This window comes from Sander lucioperca, chromosome 6 (genome assembly GCF_008315115.2).
Source record: "Sander lucioperca isolate FBNREF2018 chromosome 6, SLUC_FBN_1.2, whole genome shotgun sequence".
Classification (NCBI taxonomy): domain Eukaryota; kingdom Metazoa; phylum Chordata; class Actinopteri; order Perciformes; family Percidae; genus Sander; species Sander lucioperca.
Window position 1 is genome coordinate 21,086,651 of NC_050178.1, and position 16,738 is coordinate 21,103,388.

A 16,738-nucleotide genomic window follows, 5' to 3' on the forward strand; every position below is an offset into this window, starting at 1 on the left:
ATAGAGGCAGGCAGACTTTTATTTTTAAAGGCCAGTTATTTCATGGATCCAGGATACTATGCATCCTGATAAAGTTCCCTTGGCCCCCACATCATCACATACCCTTCACCATACCCCCACATCATCACATACCCTTCACCATACCCCCACATCATCACATACCCTTCACCATACCCCACATCATCACATACCCATCACCATACCCCACATTATCACATACCCTTCACCATACCCCACATCATCACATACCCTTCACCATACCCCCACATCATCACATACCCTTCACCATACCCCCACATCATCACATACCCTTCACCATACCCCCACATCATCACATACCCTTCACCATACCCCCACATCATCACATACCCTTCACCATACCCCCACATCATCACATACCCTTCACCATACCCCCACATCATCACATACCCTTCACCATACCCCCACATCATCACATACCCTTCACCATACCCCCACATCATCACATACCCTTCACCATACCCCCACATCATCACATACCCTTCACCATACCCCACATCATCACATACCCTTCACCATACCCCCACATCATCACATACCCTTCACCATACCTCCACATCATCACATACCCTTCACCATACCTAGAGATTGGCATGGGGTACTTTCCATAAGATCATCTCTCAATGCAAATCAAACCAGCTATTAGACTAACTGAAATAAAACCATGCCAGTCTCTGTCTTTTTATCGTTTTTTCAGCAGTTCTTTGACACTTTTTTCAACATTTAGTTTTTACTTGTGTCTGTCTGTCTGCCTGCCTGTCTGTCTCCCTGTCTGTCTGTCTGTCTGTCTGTCTGTCTGTCTGCCTCATGATTTTTGAGTATTTCTTTGACACTGTTTAGCTCGTCCTTTCCTTCTCTTCTTTCAGGGCGGTTTCCAGCCCCCGACCCCCCCGGTGCCCCCCGAGTCCTTCGGTCTGAGACAGATCCTGTACTCGTACTGGGCCACATGGTCGTCATGGAGACGCTACCAGCCTCTGGATCACATCCGGGAATACTTTGGGGAGAAGATAGCACTGTACTTCGCCTGGCTCGGTGAATATTAACTCACTGGTTCTCAAGCTTTTTTCAATAATGTTCCCCCTTTGAACAGTTTGTTTAAGCCATGTACCCCCTAACCAGCGCAAAATGTCACGTTCCCCCTGCAGTCTTCCAGAGTGTTTTTTTTACTTTTAATACTTTAACTACATTTTCCTGATGATACGTACTACTACAGACTTTTACTGTAACAGATTTTGTGGGAACTTGTCTGAAATAAGGCCCTTAGTCCTGTCAAATCTGACTCCAATCACGTAATTCCCCCGCAAATCAGATTTAAGTTTACCAGAACACAAGGATCAATCTGAGATGAAGAGTTCAGTTAAGCAAAGTTTACTGAGTCCAGCATAAGAGTTACAACACAGCTGTGGGATCACAACTGAGTCTAAGTTTCCCTAGCAACAGACACCAAGACAGAGCTGGTCCACCAAGTTGTCCTCCGAATTATGAGCCCTGATCTGTTCTCTCCCTCAAGCTTTTATCCTATCCTCACAGGGGGGGGGGGGGGGATTCCTGTCTTCTAGTTTCTTAGACAGAAACTGTTATCTTACACACACACCAGGGTCGGGGCCTCTGTGTGGTGCAACTTCCTCTCCTAATCTCGTAACTTTCCTCTTTTTCTGCTTATCTGTGTGGTACACAATGCACTCTTATGCCATAAAAGTCTTAACCTATAGTTAACGGCTTAGGCTTAACCTTCTAGCTGTCAGAAACATTTTCCTTGAACCACTTCCTCAATGACTGAACAAACAAACAAACAAAAATACACACATTTTGTTAATAAAATATTTCTGTACAGAGTATTTATACAGTGTGGTATTAATACTCTGACTGAAGTAATCTGAGTACTTTAGTTCCAGTGTTTGTCTGTCTGCAGGTTGCTACACCGGCTGGCTGCTACCGGCGTCTCTGGTTGGGACCGTGATCTTCCTGTTTGGGTTCTGGCTCATGGCCACCGATGTTCCCGCGTACGTATTCACTCCGTCACGCTCTGCCTCTCAACGTACGTATTCACTCCGTCACGCTCTGCATCTCAGCGTACGTATTCACTCCGTCACGCTCTGCCTCTCAACGTACGTATTCACTCCATCACGCTCTGCCTCTCAGCGTACGTATTCACTCCGTCACACTCTGCCTCTCAACGTACGTATTCACTCCGTCACGCTCTGCCTCTCAACGTACGTATTCACTCTTTCACGCTCTGCCTCTCAGCATACGTATTCACTCCGTCACGCTCTGCATCTCAACGTACGTATTCACTCCGTCGTTTCTTTTTTCGTTTTCGACACGTCACTTTTTCCAACGTTTTTGTGACTTTTCCTGAAGTTTTGTCAATTTTTTTTGTCCGTTTTTTTCCACCAATTTCTTTTCAAAGATTTATCTGACATTTTTGTCACTTTTTTAACGTTCTTTTGTCATTTTTTTTTTCAAATTCTATAAAATAGAATAAAACACCCAAATTCAATGAAGAGTGTACTTACTTTTGAAGAGCATTGTACGGAACCATCCACGTTATTTTCTTTGACAATTTGGTTGATAGAAACCCAAATTTTTGATATAGAATCTTTTTGAAAATCGGTCAAATTTGACCCGAGGACACCAGGAGGGTTAACCTTTGTGATGCTAGCTGTTTTACTAAGGGGTCCGTTGACCTCTGACCTCCAGATATCTGAAGGATAATGGGAGTCTCCCCTCTACCGACATGCACACTTTATGAAAATCAAATCCTCGGCAACCATCATGCTTTCCCCAATGATGTACAGATTGTTGGGCATGTTTACAACATCTAGCTCCGCCCCCTGGCCACACTTTTAGAGATTTAGTTCAGTAACAGTATTATCATTCATAAACGTAGCCAAGAAAACACATCACACTCACTGTGTGTGTGTGTGTGTGTGTGTGTGTGTGTGTGTGTGTGTGTGTGTGTGTGTGTGTGTGTGTGTGTAGGAAGGAGTTGTGTGACAGTGGGGACAGCTTCATCATGTGTCCTCTCTGTAACATCTGCACCCACTGGAACTACTCCAGCATCTGTCTCTCCTTCAAGGTACCTGTTTGTCTGTCTGTCTGTCTGTCTGTCTGTCTCTCTCTGTCTGTCTGTCTGTCTGTCTCTCTCTCTCTCTGTCTGTCTGTCTGTCTGTCTGTCTCTCTCTCTCTGTCTGTCTGTCTTTTCGCGCTTTTTAAGAAGTTTTTAAGACGCTTTTTTAATGCTTTTGTAGATGTTTTTTAGGTGCTTTTTGGGCGATGTTTTCCAAATTTTTTCTGTGTTTTATTTTTGCATTTTTTTACATTTTTCAGTGCTTTTTAAAATGCTTTTTGGCATCTTTTTGACCTGTCTGTTTGTCCCCCTGTGTGTCTCTGCAGGCCGGTGTCCTGTTTGATAACGGAGGAACAGTGTTTCTCAGTGTCTTCATGTCTCTGTGGGCCGTCACCTTTCTGGAGTACTGGAAGAGAACTTGTTCGGCTCTGTCTCACCGCTGGGATTGCTCCGAGTTCGAGGACATCGAGGTGCATGTCTCACTTGAACTAAACACTAAATAGCTCAAAAGACAAATAAAAAGCATAGTCCTTCAGTGCCTCGTCCTGTGAACACCACACGATGGGCGAACACACAAGCTGCAAGAAGAAAGCTACACTGTTTTGGTTTTTTTTAGTCAGAAAGACGTTTATATCCCCAACGTTATTTCCCGACACTATCCTTGGGCCGGGCCGGGCCCTGGATCAAGCATTTGTGTTTTTTTAATCATTACTTTATTAGCCTAATTGGGTGGGGAGAAAGCTATAATCATGCGCAGCGTCTCCTCCACTCGCACGCATCACACCGGGCCTGCTGGGCTGTATGGTGGAGCATCACACCGGGGCTGCTGGGCTGTATGGTGGAGCATCACACCGGGGCTGCTGGGCTGTATGGTGTAGCTTAAGTGCAACATGGAGCTTGAAGATGTAAAGAAAAAAACAAAATCAGGAGAATTAACTTTGAGCAAGTTTGGAGGAAAGTCGGAGGTATGGAACCATTTTAAACAAGTCGTGGGCAGTGACAACATATGTTGGCTTTGTCGAGTGCATTAAGTGCGGCACGCTGCTCGCCATGACAGCAAAAAAACGGAGATTTTGACGATGAACAGACACATGAAGCAGGCTCGCCATGGAAGAAAAGATGACAGTCAGCCTTCAATGTCCTCTTTTGTTACTTCTCCAAGCATATCCCTTCTAAACAGATTTCTGCAGTTCAAACAACTCTGAATTGTAGTTTGGAACATCAGTTATAACGGTCCACGTATTAGGGGTTAACCCTAACCCTAACAACCTGTTTTCATACAATCATTGCTTTTTAAATCTAAATGTATTAATATATTTCTATTTTCTTTTATTGGCGCATATACGGGGAAACGTATGACGAGCTGTATGTCCCCTGCCCTTTGCCATAATGTGCAACGTAACGCATGCGCATATATGCGCGCACATATCAAAAAATGCATTGCAGATGGCGACACCAAGCCCTATTTACTATTTCATTATTTCATCCATGCGTGGTGCAGCAGATCCGTGCGCACTGTCACCTGCCGTGGAGACGCTGGCCTCACTAACCTCTCCTCCTCTGAGTCGGGTCTCCCTCACGCTGGACTCAGTTTCGCTGAGCGTACTAACACTTAGAAAATAAATGGCATTACATCAGTGAGTTCAAACTGCTTATTGTGCGTAATTTGGACTGACACTGAGATGCATGTTGTTCTGTAACTGGTGTGGCGCTGCCACTTTTCTCTTGATTTCCACTTCAACATTTTATTGAGTGAAAGAGACATTACATTTAGGACATATCATCACAGGTAACAAGCTAACCATTGCAAAGTGTTGTGCTAATGCTGGGAACATGCAAATTGTATCTTTATAGTTGTATCCATATGATGTGACAGCTACAGGACATGCTTTGAATTCATAAGATTTAACAATACAGTGTTAGGGACAGATCAGATGGCCAGAGACTTGAGACTTGACTTGGACTTGACTTGGACTCATGGCAAAAGACTTGAGACTTGACTTGAACTCAAGGTCAAAGACTTGAGACTTGACTTGGACTTGCAAAAAATGAATGCAAAAAGTGAACATCTCTGCCAGAACACAAGGATCAATCTGAGACGAAAAGTTCAGTTAAGCAAAGTTTACTGAGTCCAGCATAAGAGTTACAACACAGCCTTGGGTTCACAAAACAGAGTCTAAGTTTCCCTAGCAACAGACATCAAGTCAGAGCTGGTCCACCAAGTTGTCCTCCGAATTATGAGCCCTGATCTGTTCTCTCCCTCAAGTTTTTATCCTATCCTCACAGGGGGGTCTTCTTCTTCAGAAACTGGTATCTTCACAGACACACACCAAGGTCGGAGCGTCTGTGTGGTGCAACTTCCTCTTCCGTTCTCGCAACCTTCAAACAATGCACCTCTATGCCATATAAGCCTAAACTATTTTTATGACTTAAGCTTAACTTTCTGTGCATCAGAGGTCACCGGGAGTACTTTTAACCACTTCCTCAATGACTAACAGCACATGCACAAATATAACTTTAACTGCTAATATTCTACAGTGGGCAGATGTAAACTGAGTTTGTTTCCCAGTGATTATCTCTCTTTTGCTCGCTGTTCAGCGCTGTACTTCAGGCTGCATCTGACATTCACACATTTCCTGAAATTCTTAATATTGTTCCCATTTTTTTGGGAGTTTCTGATGATTGACGTCCCTCTGTCCTCCACAGGAGCGACCGCGTCCAGAGTTCACCGCCATGGCGCCGATGACCATGAGGAACCCGGTTACCGGAGCAGAGGAACCCTACTTTCCTGAAAACAAACGGCTCAACAGAACTCTGACCGGCTGCATGGTCATCATTGTTATGGTGAGTCTCCCGACCTTTAAAGTGTGTGTGTGTGGGGGGTGGGGGGGGGGTGTAGGGGGCGTGTGTGTGTGTGCGTGCGTGTGTCTCTCTGTCTGTGTGTGTGTGTGTGTGTGTGTGTGTGTGTGTGTGTGTGTGTGTGGGGGGGGGGTGTCTTTGTGTGTGTGTGTGTGTGTGTGTGTGTGTGTGTGTCTGTGTGTGTGTGTGTGTGTGTGTGTGTGTCTCTCTGTCTGTGTGTGTGTGTGTGTGTGTGTGTGTGTGTCTCTCTGTCTGTGTGTATGTGTGTGCGTGTGTGTGTGTGTGTGTGTGTGTGTGTGTGTGTGTGTGTGTGTGTGTGTGTGTGTGTGTGTGTGTGTGTGTTTAAAGCCTAGTTCAGACCACAGATTCACGAGTTGAAACTTACAACTACTTGCAACGCGTTCTGAAACCTGCCAGTTCACACCAACGGACCTTCTTCACAGCAGACATGTTGACTTGTCATAGTAGGAAAAGCACAGCTGAAACTGATGACCTTAACGATTCCGAGTTCCATCTAGTGTCCCAGTGAGATATTTCATTGAGTCAGCATGAACAATACCAGACCTCTCCTAAGTGGAATGCAGCCATCATTAATGGTTAGAATACAGCTGTGCTGTTCCTACTATGACATGTCAACATGTCTGCTGTGAAAAAGGTCTATTACACCAGACAGTGTATCATCTCCATAGCAACACCTCTTTGTACTTCTGTCCTGACTTCAAGGCATTTTTTTTTAATATGTCACAGTTACTATTTTCCTTCAGATGGTTTATAGATCTGGACGTTTCCGGGCACACTTGAAGGCAGCATATTTTTTGAGGGGTACAAATCTGCCTCTTCTAAATATTGTGGGGGTGGGGACATATCCCCTGCATCCCCCTCAGAAATCTACGCCTATGGTAGTAGCAGTAAGTTGAACTTCCTGTGTGCAGGTTGCTGTGGTGCTGATGTTCCTCATCGCCATCATTCTGTATCGCACGATCCTGAGCATCATCATCGCCAAGTCTAACAACTTCTTATCGTTCTCTGTGAGTAAAACACACCTACACCACTTCTTAATATCTGAATAAGGTTTAATAGAAAGATCAGAGGGTCCAGGACGCTTCCCTGAGGGACTCCAGGACGCTTCCCTGAGGGACTCCAGGACGCTTCCCTGAGGGACCCCAGGACGCTTCCCTGAGGGACTCCAGAACAACATATTCTTCATACATACATACACTTCTGTTATGTTGTGTATTACTTTCAACCTATTTTTCACACTTTCTGCGTTTTCTTTGACTCTTTTGATGTTTCTTTTATGCCTTTGATGGTTTTATGATGTTTTGACACTTTGTACATCTGTGTGTGTGTGTGTGTCTCTGTCTGTGAGTGTGTGTGTGTGTGTGTCTCTGTCTGTGCGTGTGTGTGTGTGTGTGTGTGTGTGTGTGTGTGTGTGTGTGTGTGTGTGTGTGTGTGTTTTTAGGCTGCGAGGATAGCCAGTCTTTCAGGATCTGTGTTGAACCTGTTGGCCATCCTCATGTTGTCCAAAGTTTACACCTCTCTGGCCCACATCCTCACACGCTGGGGTGAGTCACATTTTCTTCGTCATCCTCCTCATCCTCGGTGTTAGTCTAGATACCCAGGGCTCGGTTTACACCTATTGCCATTTCTAGCCTCTGGGGGACCATAGACAGGCTGGGGGAACTCATATTAATGTTAAAAAAAACCTCATAAAGTGAAATTTTCATGCCATCGGACCTTTAAGAAGTCATGCTTGTGTGTGTGTGTGTGTGTGTGTGTGTGTGTGTGTGTGTGTGTGTGTGTCTGTCTCTGTGTACGTGTGTGTGTGTGTGTGTGTGTGTGTGTTTTCTCTCAGAGATGCATCGGACTCAGACTAAATATGAAGACATGTTCATCCTCAAAGTTTTCATCTTCCAGTTCGTCAACTTCTACTCATCACCAGTTTACATCGCCTTCTTCAAAGGCAGGTGAGGACGTCTTCAACCAATCACAGCGAGGCTTGCAGGTTCAGCCAATCACAGCGAGGCTGGCAGGCTCATGTGCAGAGCCCTGTTTCTTTCTTCTTTGAAGCAGCTGTGGAGTCAGATTCACAGTTTTTACTTTCAAAATAAAACCAATCAAATGATAACATAAAGTCAGGATGCTGGGTTGTTGGATAAAAGAAGTAAAACACAGCAGCTAGATGAAAGTTGGAGCCACAGCGCCTCCCGCAGGCTGAAGATGAAAACACAATCCCTCCTTGCATTGTCTGTTATGCAGAGATCTAAAAGTTTCCAAATATCTAATTTGCCTGAATTTTGCTGCAGTGTAAAATGAAGCAGAGTGGAAATATGAATAGTTCAATATGTTGATGCTGTCTGTCTGTCGCTCTCTGTCTGTCTCTCTCTGCCTGTCTGTCTGTCCTTCTGTCTCTCTCTGTCTGTCTGTCTGTCTGTTTGTCTGTCTAGTTTCGTTGGTTACCCTGGAAACTACAACACTCTGCTTGGAGTCCGTAACGAAGACGTGAGTCTGTCTGTTTTAATGAAGATGATAATTTACAGACACAGACGCGCACGCACACACGCACGCACACACACACACACACACACACACACATATAAGATGAAACAACATAACATCTTATGAGATACCTTTTCGTAACAACTAAATTATATGTATTTACTTTTTGACCGTTTTTTGAAGTTTTTTTTACGGGTTTTTGTGTTGTTTTTAACGCTCTTTTTCGACGCTGTAACGTTGTTTTTTTACACTTTTCGAAACTCTTTTTGCTTGGTTTCTTTATGTTTTTCTTTTCTATGTTTTTTTTTATTTTGACCCTTTATTTATTTCTTGCAGTGTGGAGCCGGTGGATGTCTGATTGAACTGGCTCAGGAGCTGCTGGTCATCATGGTCGGAAAACAGCTGATCAACAACATCCAGGAGTTCATCATGCCGTAAATACACACACATACACACACATACACACACATACACACACACACACACACACACACACACACACACACACACACACACACACACACACACACACACAGACACACACACACACACACACACACACACACACACACATGCACACACATGCACACACACACACACACACACACACACACACATGCACACACACAGACAAACACACACACACACACACACACACACACAGACACACAAACACACACACACACAGACACACACACACACACATACACACACAGACACAGACACATACACACACACACACACACACATGCACACACAGACACACACACACACACACATGCACACACACAGACAAGCACGCACACACACACACACACACACACACACAATAAAGACCTGTTCAATAAAACTCTTGCTTGACTCTTTTCAAACTGAAAGTGACGGCTCATTATTTGGCAGGAAGATGATGTCCTGGTGGCAGAAGAGGAAGATGCGTCCTCGGCTGAAGGAGGTGAAGGAGGAGGAAGAGAGGGAGGAAGAGAGGGAGGAAGAGAGGGAGGAAGAGAGGGAGGAAGAGGAGAAAGTTTCTCCCTGGGAGGAAGACTACCAACTGCTGCTCTGCGAGGGACTCTTCAGTGAATACCTGGAGATGGGTGAGCAAAAAAATGCCCAAAATATTGAAAAAAGCGGCATCTGTGTGACGTCCTGTTGTGTTCTTTAACCTGTGTTCTGGTAAACGTAAGTCCGATGTAAGAAGGGTCAGGAATTAATTAATTGGAGTCAGATTTGACAGTCCTCAGGGCCTTATTTTAGACATAATTCCCTCTACAGTGTTTGAAGGTTAACCTGTTTTTTGCAACCTGGACCCAATTTACCGCTTTTTGTGTCTACAAGTGACTGATGGAAACAACAATCTTTGACATTAGTCCAGTATTAAGGGAGAAACAAGCTGCAATGTAACGTTAAACCTTCACTTAGCGTCCACTTAACTTCTAAGTGTCTGACAACATTATGGAAAGGATCCCTACAGAGATAGACCTTTTAGTTAAAGAGTAAGATCCTTTTATTTTAACATGGAACAGCCCCGAAATCACAATCACCAAACCCACCAGACTCCATGAAAATAATCAGTACTTTTAACATCGTAAAACACACTTCATTCAAAGTGGACAGAAACTAAAAAAAACTAAAAACTGTTCCAACAATCACCACTCTGGTTGACATAAACCCTTAATTCACCCATTTACATGTGGAGATATGCTCGCTCTATGCACGCTAAAAGTCCTGATTATTTACATGGAGTCTGGTGGGTCTTCTTCGCCAGTGATCCAGTTTGGCTTCCTCTTTTCTCACCAGTGATCCAGTTTGGTTTCATCACCATCTTCGTGGCGGCGTGCCCTCTCGCTCCGCTCTTCGCTCTGGTTAATAACTGGGTGGAGATCCGTCTGGACGCTCAGAAGTTTGTGACTGAGTATCGCCGCCCGGTGGCTGAGCGAGCGCAGGACATCGGCATCTGGTTTCCCATCATGCAGCTGATCACGCACATGGCCGTGCTCGCCAATGTAAGTCAAGTCAAGTCAATCAGAACTTAATTTGTCCCAAGAGGGGCAATTGGTTTAGCTGCAGTGACAACAGTCATCACAAAAGACACACACACACAGACACACACACACACACACACACACACACACACACACACACACACACACACACACACACACACACACACACACACACACACACACACACACACAGAGACACACACTAACACAGACACACTAACACAGACACACACAGACAAAAGATCAATCTAAATACAACATATAATATGAGGGGAAAGAATATAACAGGGAAAAACACTGTAAAATCAGGGTGACAGACGGGATCAATAATATTTGAAATTGGTCCAGTATGCAACGTTTAACTGTCAGTTTGCTTTCAGACTGTGGTGTTTTCAAATGTTTCTAAAAGTACAAAAAAACTGCAGATAAGGCTATTCCTGCATGAAGCTCAGTTAAAGGTAATGTAGGAATTATGTCTAAAAAAAGGCCCTATGGACTTTCAAATCTGACTCCAATTTATTAATTCCTCCGCCTTATTACATCGGACTTAAGTTTACCAGAAAACAAGGATCAATCTGAGATGAAGAGTTCAGTTAAGCAAAGTTTACTGAGTCCAGCATAAGAGTTACAACACAGCTGTGGGATCACAAACTGAGTCTAAGTTTCCCTAGCAACAGACACCAAGACAGAGCTGGTCCACCAAGTTGTCCTCCGAATTATGAGCCCTGATCTGTTCTCTTCCTCAAGCTTTTATCCTATCCTCACAGGGGGGTCTTCTTGTTTCTAGACATAAACTGTTATCTTACACAGACGTGCCAAGGTCGGGGTCTCTGTGTGGTGCAAGTTCCTCTTCCGTTCTCGCAACCTTCAAACAATGCACCTCTATGCCATATAAGCCTAAACTATTTTTATGACTTAAATTTCTGTGCATCAGAGGTCACCCAGAGTACTTTTAACCACTTCCTCAATGACTGCTGAACAGCTCTTTTGCAACGAGCACATACACCCATTTTGTTAATAAAATATTTCTACAGTACCTTAGCGAATCCTTTTGGCGCTGTTTTTGATTTTTGACTCTTTCAATGCTATTTTGACCCGTGTGTGTATGTGTGTGTGTGTGTGTGTGTGTGTGTGTGTGTGTGTGTGTGTGTGTGTGTGTGTGTGTTTATGTTTTGAACGTTTCTGTTTCCAGGCTTTCCTCATAGCGTTCACGTCGTCCTTCCTGCCTCGCCTCTACTACCGCTACACAAGAGACAGCACACTCAGCGGCTTCATCAACTTCAGCCTGGCAACGTCACCGCGCAACTACAGCCGGCAACACACACCCTGCAGGTAACACACACATAGACACACACAGACACATAGACACAAATATATACACACACACACACACACACACACACACAGACACACATACACATACAGACACACACACACACACACACACACACACACACACACAGGCACACACATATACACACACACAAACCATTCCTCCAGAATATAATAATTGTTTCTGTTGTTTCAGGTATCGGGGGTTCAGGGATCAGGACGGCAAATACCTCCCTGAGTACTTTCACCTTCTCGCCATACGACTCGCTTTCGTCATCGTGTTCGAGGTCAGTGTCTCTCACACATCTAACACATGCTAACATGCTAATACATGCTAAGAGCTGACGAAAGGATGCAATGTGTTCTTCTTCCCTCAGCATGTGGTCTTCTCTGTTGGTCGTCTGATCGACCTGATGGTCCCTGACGTCCCCGAGGACGTGGAGGTGAAGATAAAGCGGGAACACTACATGGCTAAAGAGGCGCTGGCTGAGAACCAGGTAAAGAGAGTGTTTAATGCAGGGATGCACCGAATCCAGGATTTGGCTTCAGATTCGGCTGAATATTGAGCTTTTTGACGGGGTTCGGTTTCTGCTGAACCTTAGAATTTTTTCCTACCGAACCAAACCCTACGCTTGCACTATGCTGGTCGTCGTAATGACAGCATCCTAGATTACGGGAAGGTGTTCACGTAGGTGGAGCGTTCAATGCAGTAGGCTGTGAGAAAGTGAAAATGGAACTCGTGAGCAGAAAAAGTGTAGTTTGGCAGTACTTTCAGTCAAAAGAAGGCCATTCAAGTCCAGCTACATGTTCAATTTACAATGCTGATTAGTCTGGTGGTGGCGAGGACCCTAAACTATACACAACATCACCACTGTTACAACATTTGGTATGAAACATCCGAAAGAATACGAGTTGTGCATGAAGGAATCTACAGACAGCAGCCAAAATGCAGCAACTTCAGGTACGGCAAAGGAAGGACAGTCACTCTTTACTTCATTAATGAGTTTACTGTGTTAATGGACTGAGGATGGGACGAGTCAGCAGAATCTTAACCAGTCGATTCAGTATTCGGCCGAACCCCAAAAATCTGGATTCGGTGCATCCCTAGTTAATGTAATTCTAGTTTGTTTTAACTACGTGTTTCTCAGTTATAGTTTGATTTATTCCTGTGTTACAGTCTTTGGGGAAATCCATGTTTGATGGTGATCTGGATGTCCTGTCCAGAGAACTGCGACAGCGTGGATCCAGCGCCTTGCGACCGCTACAGACTGACTCTCCGCCACCAAACCTGACAGAGATCCCAGAGGAGCCCAACACACCACACAGCTGCTGAAATACAACTGTATTTATATAATATATTATGACTCTGTGCTGCCAGATGTCCTCGCTCTATACCTCAATGCCCACATCTCTGAGACTGATCCCTAAAGTCCAGTTCAGTCCAAAGAATTGCGATGAAACAAGTTGAAACTTGCAGCTACTTGCAGGTTTCTGGAAGCTGCCAGTTTACACCAAAGCAACAGGACAAAACGGTGTATCATCTGCATAGAGACGAATCTCTGTACTTCCGTTCTAGCTTCAGGCTTTTTAGGCTTTCCTTTCAGGCCAGTTCAGAATGCTGAATCTTTTCTTGCCTCGTTGCGAATCTTAAGGTCTGAACTGAACTTTAAGGCGTTGACACACCAACCCAATAATCGGCCGTCGGACAGTCTGGCGAGGTCAGTGACTCGAGTCTGTTTGGTGTGTTCCGTGCCGTCATCAGTCGGAGGAGCCGTCGGCATTCATTTGGGCCGATTCGACTTGTTGAATCGGCCAGTCAGCAGTCAGACTCAATGACCAATCTGATTGGTGGATGCTAACCAGGAAATGACGATTTGGCCGAAAATACAGATTAGCGCCGCCTGCTGTTATGGAGACGTATTACATCTTGCGCACACGCAGAACGTACTCTCAAGTCGGCATCGCTTCGATGTGTTCCTAGACACTTTTTTTACCAACTCGGGGAGGCACCTTTTCTGCTGACTGTCGGCCGTCGGGTTGGTGTGTCAGGGACTTTACAGGTCCTACAAGAAGTTTGAAAGAACTACAGGAACTACAAGGCTTCTGCTAGATATCTAGAGGATATACCACACCTGCTGGTTCCGTTGAAGCTCTACACATCCTACAAGAGCACAAAGTCCACAAGACCTCAATCTCTACAGGATCTACTAAGTTTGTGTCAAACCTCGACATGCTCTGCAAGAGATTTACAAGATATACAACACCTCTTGTCTACAAGACTTCTGTTAGAGCTCTAAAAGACTTCTGTTAGACCTGTAAAAGACTTCTGACCTTTGGGGTTTTTAAAAGACATTTAACTGTTCTATGCTACTACTATTACTTCTATGTTATTCCTTCTAGAAATCAGATTTTTAAGCCGTCTACACATCACGGTTTTTCTATTTGGAGAGCAGTGGAGAGAACTCAGAGGAAGTGCTACCCTTGGCGTCGCCTGTTGCTTGAAATAGAAGCTGAGTGCTGCGCTCAGAGTTTAAATGAGTTCAACTTTGATCTCTGATACCGCTGAGCTTTCAAAGCGTAACAATTGAGATAAAAGGAGGGCATCAAACTTGTCCAACCTATAACAGGGATGCACCGAATCCAGGATTCGGCTTCAGATCTGGCCGAATATTGGGCTTTTTGATGGGATTCGGTTTCTGCCAAACCTTAAAAAATTTTTACACCGAACCCTACGCTTGCACTACGCGTGCTACACTGGTTGACGTAATGGCGGCGCCGTTGATTACGGGAAGGTGTTTACGTAGGTGGAGCGTTCAATGCAGTAGGCTGTGAGAAAGTGAAAATGGAACTCGTGTTTGGCAGTACTTTCAGTCAAAAGAAGGCCATTCAAGTCCAGCTACATGTTCAATTTGCAATGCCGATTTGTCTCGTGGTGGCGAGGACCCTAAAGAATACACAACATCACCGCTGTTACAACATCTGGTATGAAACATCCGAAAGAATATGAGTTGTGCATGAAGGAATCTACAGACAGCAGCCAAAATGCAGCAATTTCAGGTACATTACATACATTAATGTGTTTACTGTGTTAATGGAGTATGGGAGGAGGATTCGGTATTCGGTTTCAGATTCGGCACAGTTTTAACCCCAAAAATCTGGATTCGGTGCATCCCTAACCTATACTCAATATGATGGGAACCTCTCGTCGTGGCAGCTTAGCTTTCTATTCACGTTATATTTTCTTTTTTTAATGGCAAGACAACAACATTTTTGCAGGATAAAAACTCTCAGACAGGACATTCGTTTACAAACTTGTCTCTTCGTTGTTACCTACGCTGTGCCTTGAAAATCTGACAGATTCAACAAAAATACCCTTAAAGTTTTTATATTTTTTTATATATTTAGAGTTGTAGGTAATATAACAGAAATCAAAACAAGTATCTTGTTGATAAGACAATGTAAAGGCTGAATAAAAGATGTTAATAAACTTCTTACAGGAGTCAGATATTTGTGTTTGTTACTTCATCATTAAGACTTCAGCTCTTTGGATACCCAACGCTCATTGATTAGGAGTAAGGTGACCAGATGAGAATGGGTAAAATCGGACGGGAGGGGAAGAGACGGGAAGGGACGAGACGGGACGGGACAAGACGGGACGGGAAGCGACGGGACGAGACGGGACGGGAAGCGATGGGACAAGACGGGACGAGACGGGACGGGATGGGTCGAGACGGGAATAGACGAGACTGAACGAGACGGGATGAGACGGGGGTAACATGAATTTCAAAACTCTGCACCAAAATTATTTATTAATTTTAGAGACGGGACGGGACGAGACGGGACGAGAAAGGAAGAGACGAGACAGGGGGAAACATGAATTTCAAAACTTTTTCCCTACCCAGTCCTCCTGGTACCTGCAAAGACGTTTTCGCTTTTTAGCTACGTGTTCATCGGGTCCCGGGACACCAGCCTGAACCTCCATTTCAACAATGAATGAATGAAAAATAGCAATGCGTGTTATCAAAATTCACGCCTAGCCGCCTACGTAGGGCCTACGTACTGTTGCAGCCAATGAGCAGCCGACGGGAGCTGACTGCAGGACGACTCAATCACCATGATCATTGGTTGAATCAATGATTAATGTTCTATCAGACTATAACTACTCGAGAGTGTGTCCACACACACACGCACACACACAGACACACACACACACACACACACACGCACACACACAGACACAACAGCAGACACACACACACACACACACACAGACACAGACACACAGACATACAGACACACACACACACGGTCAGTCCACCTGTCCATCTACCTGTCTGTCCACCTGTCGGTCTGACCTTTAACACCTGTTAACAGTAAATACTTACAGAAGTGATTATGTTTATTGTTTCAGGGCGTTGAACTTTGGTGGTATCAGAGTGGTGATGGGTCACGAGCTTACGCGGGCCTTCGATGATCAGGGTGAGTTTGTTTACTTCCTGTGACATTTGTGACCGTTCCTGCTGGAGGTGGCGGTGTGTTCACTGCTGTAAATATGAGCACTCATGAAAAAGTCTCTGAACAGATGTCTCTAACGGCAGAAACACACCGCACGCGGAAGCGCTGCAAATAGCCAAATCTGTTAGCGCTGCAGCGATCCTTTTGGCGTCTGTGGGTAAACGATCTCTGCTGCCTGCACGATCCGACATGCGCAAGATGGTCGTGCATGCGCAGATGATAACAATTCACAACACTGCACAATCTGTTTCACTGCGGGAATTTCATTAATTTCACAGGAAACTGCAGGTTTGCAGTGACAGAAAGACTCAGACGTCATTCCACATGTGACCTAAATGGTGTATATTCATGTAACATGTAACAACTCCTTTATTATTTTGGATTGGTAACCACGTAAACACCTCGTAATGCATGGCGTAAG

At 44.6% G+C, this 16,738-nt stretch overlaps 1 protein-coding gene across 4 annotated transcripts in view; it reads left to right on the forward strand.

Moving 5' to 3' along the window:
- ano7 (anoctamin 7) overlaps positions 1–16,738 on the forward strand; it is a 69,821-nt gene that overhangs the window by 10,353 nt on the left and 42,730 nt on the right. The window contains exons 9-24 of one of the 4 annotated variants that reach the window (XM_031303803.1): positions 906–1,071; positions 1,952–2,042; positions 3,022–3,118; positions 3,436–3,579; positions 5,816–5,953; positions 6,901–6,996; positions 7,431–7,533; positions 7,824–7,935; positions 8,416–8,470; positions 8,804–8,901; positions 9,368–9,561; positions 10,265–10,470; positions 11,663–11,802; positions 11,999–12,089; positions 12,180–12,299; positions 12,980–13,548. In XM_031303803.1, coding sequence (XP_031159663.1) covers positions 906–1,071; positions 1,952–2,042; positions 3,022–3,118; positions 3,436–3,579; positions 5,816–5,953; positions 6,901–6,996; positions 7,431–7,533; positions 7,824–7,935; positions 8,416–8,470; positions 8,804–8,901; positions 9,368–9,561; positions 10,265–10,470; positions 11,663–11,802; positions 11,999–12,089; positions 12,180–12,299; positions 12,980–13,135 — 2,007 coding nt within the window. In that variant the 3' untranslated portion in view covers positions 13,136–13,548. Of the gene's footprint in view, positions 1–905; positions 1,072–1,951; positions 2,043–3,021; positions 3,119–3,435; positions 3,580–5,815; positions 5,954–6,900; positions 6,997–7,430; positions 7,534–7,823; positions 7,936–8,415; positions 8,471–8,803; positions 8,902–9,367; positions 9,562–10,264; positions 10,471–11,662; positions 11,803–11,998; positions 12,090–12,179; positions 12,300–12,979; positions 13,549–16,738 lie in introns of those variants that run through there. The other 3 variants (XM_031303804.2, XM_031303805.2, XM_031303806.2) reach the window with 3 other exon arrangements.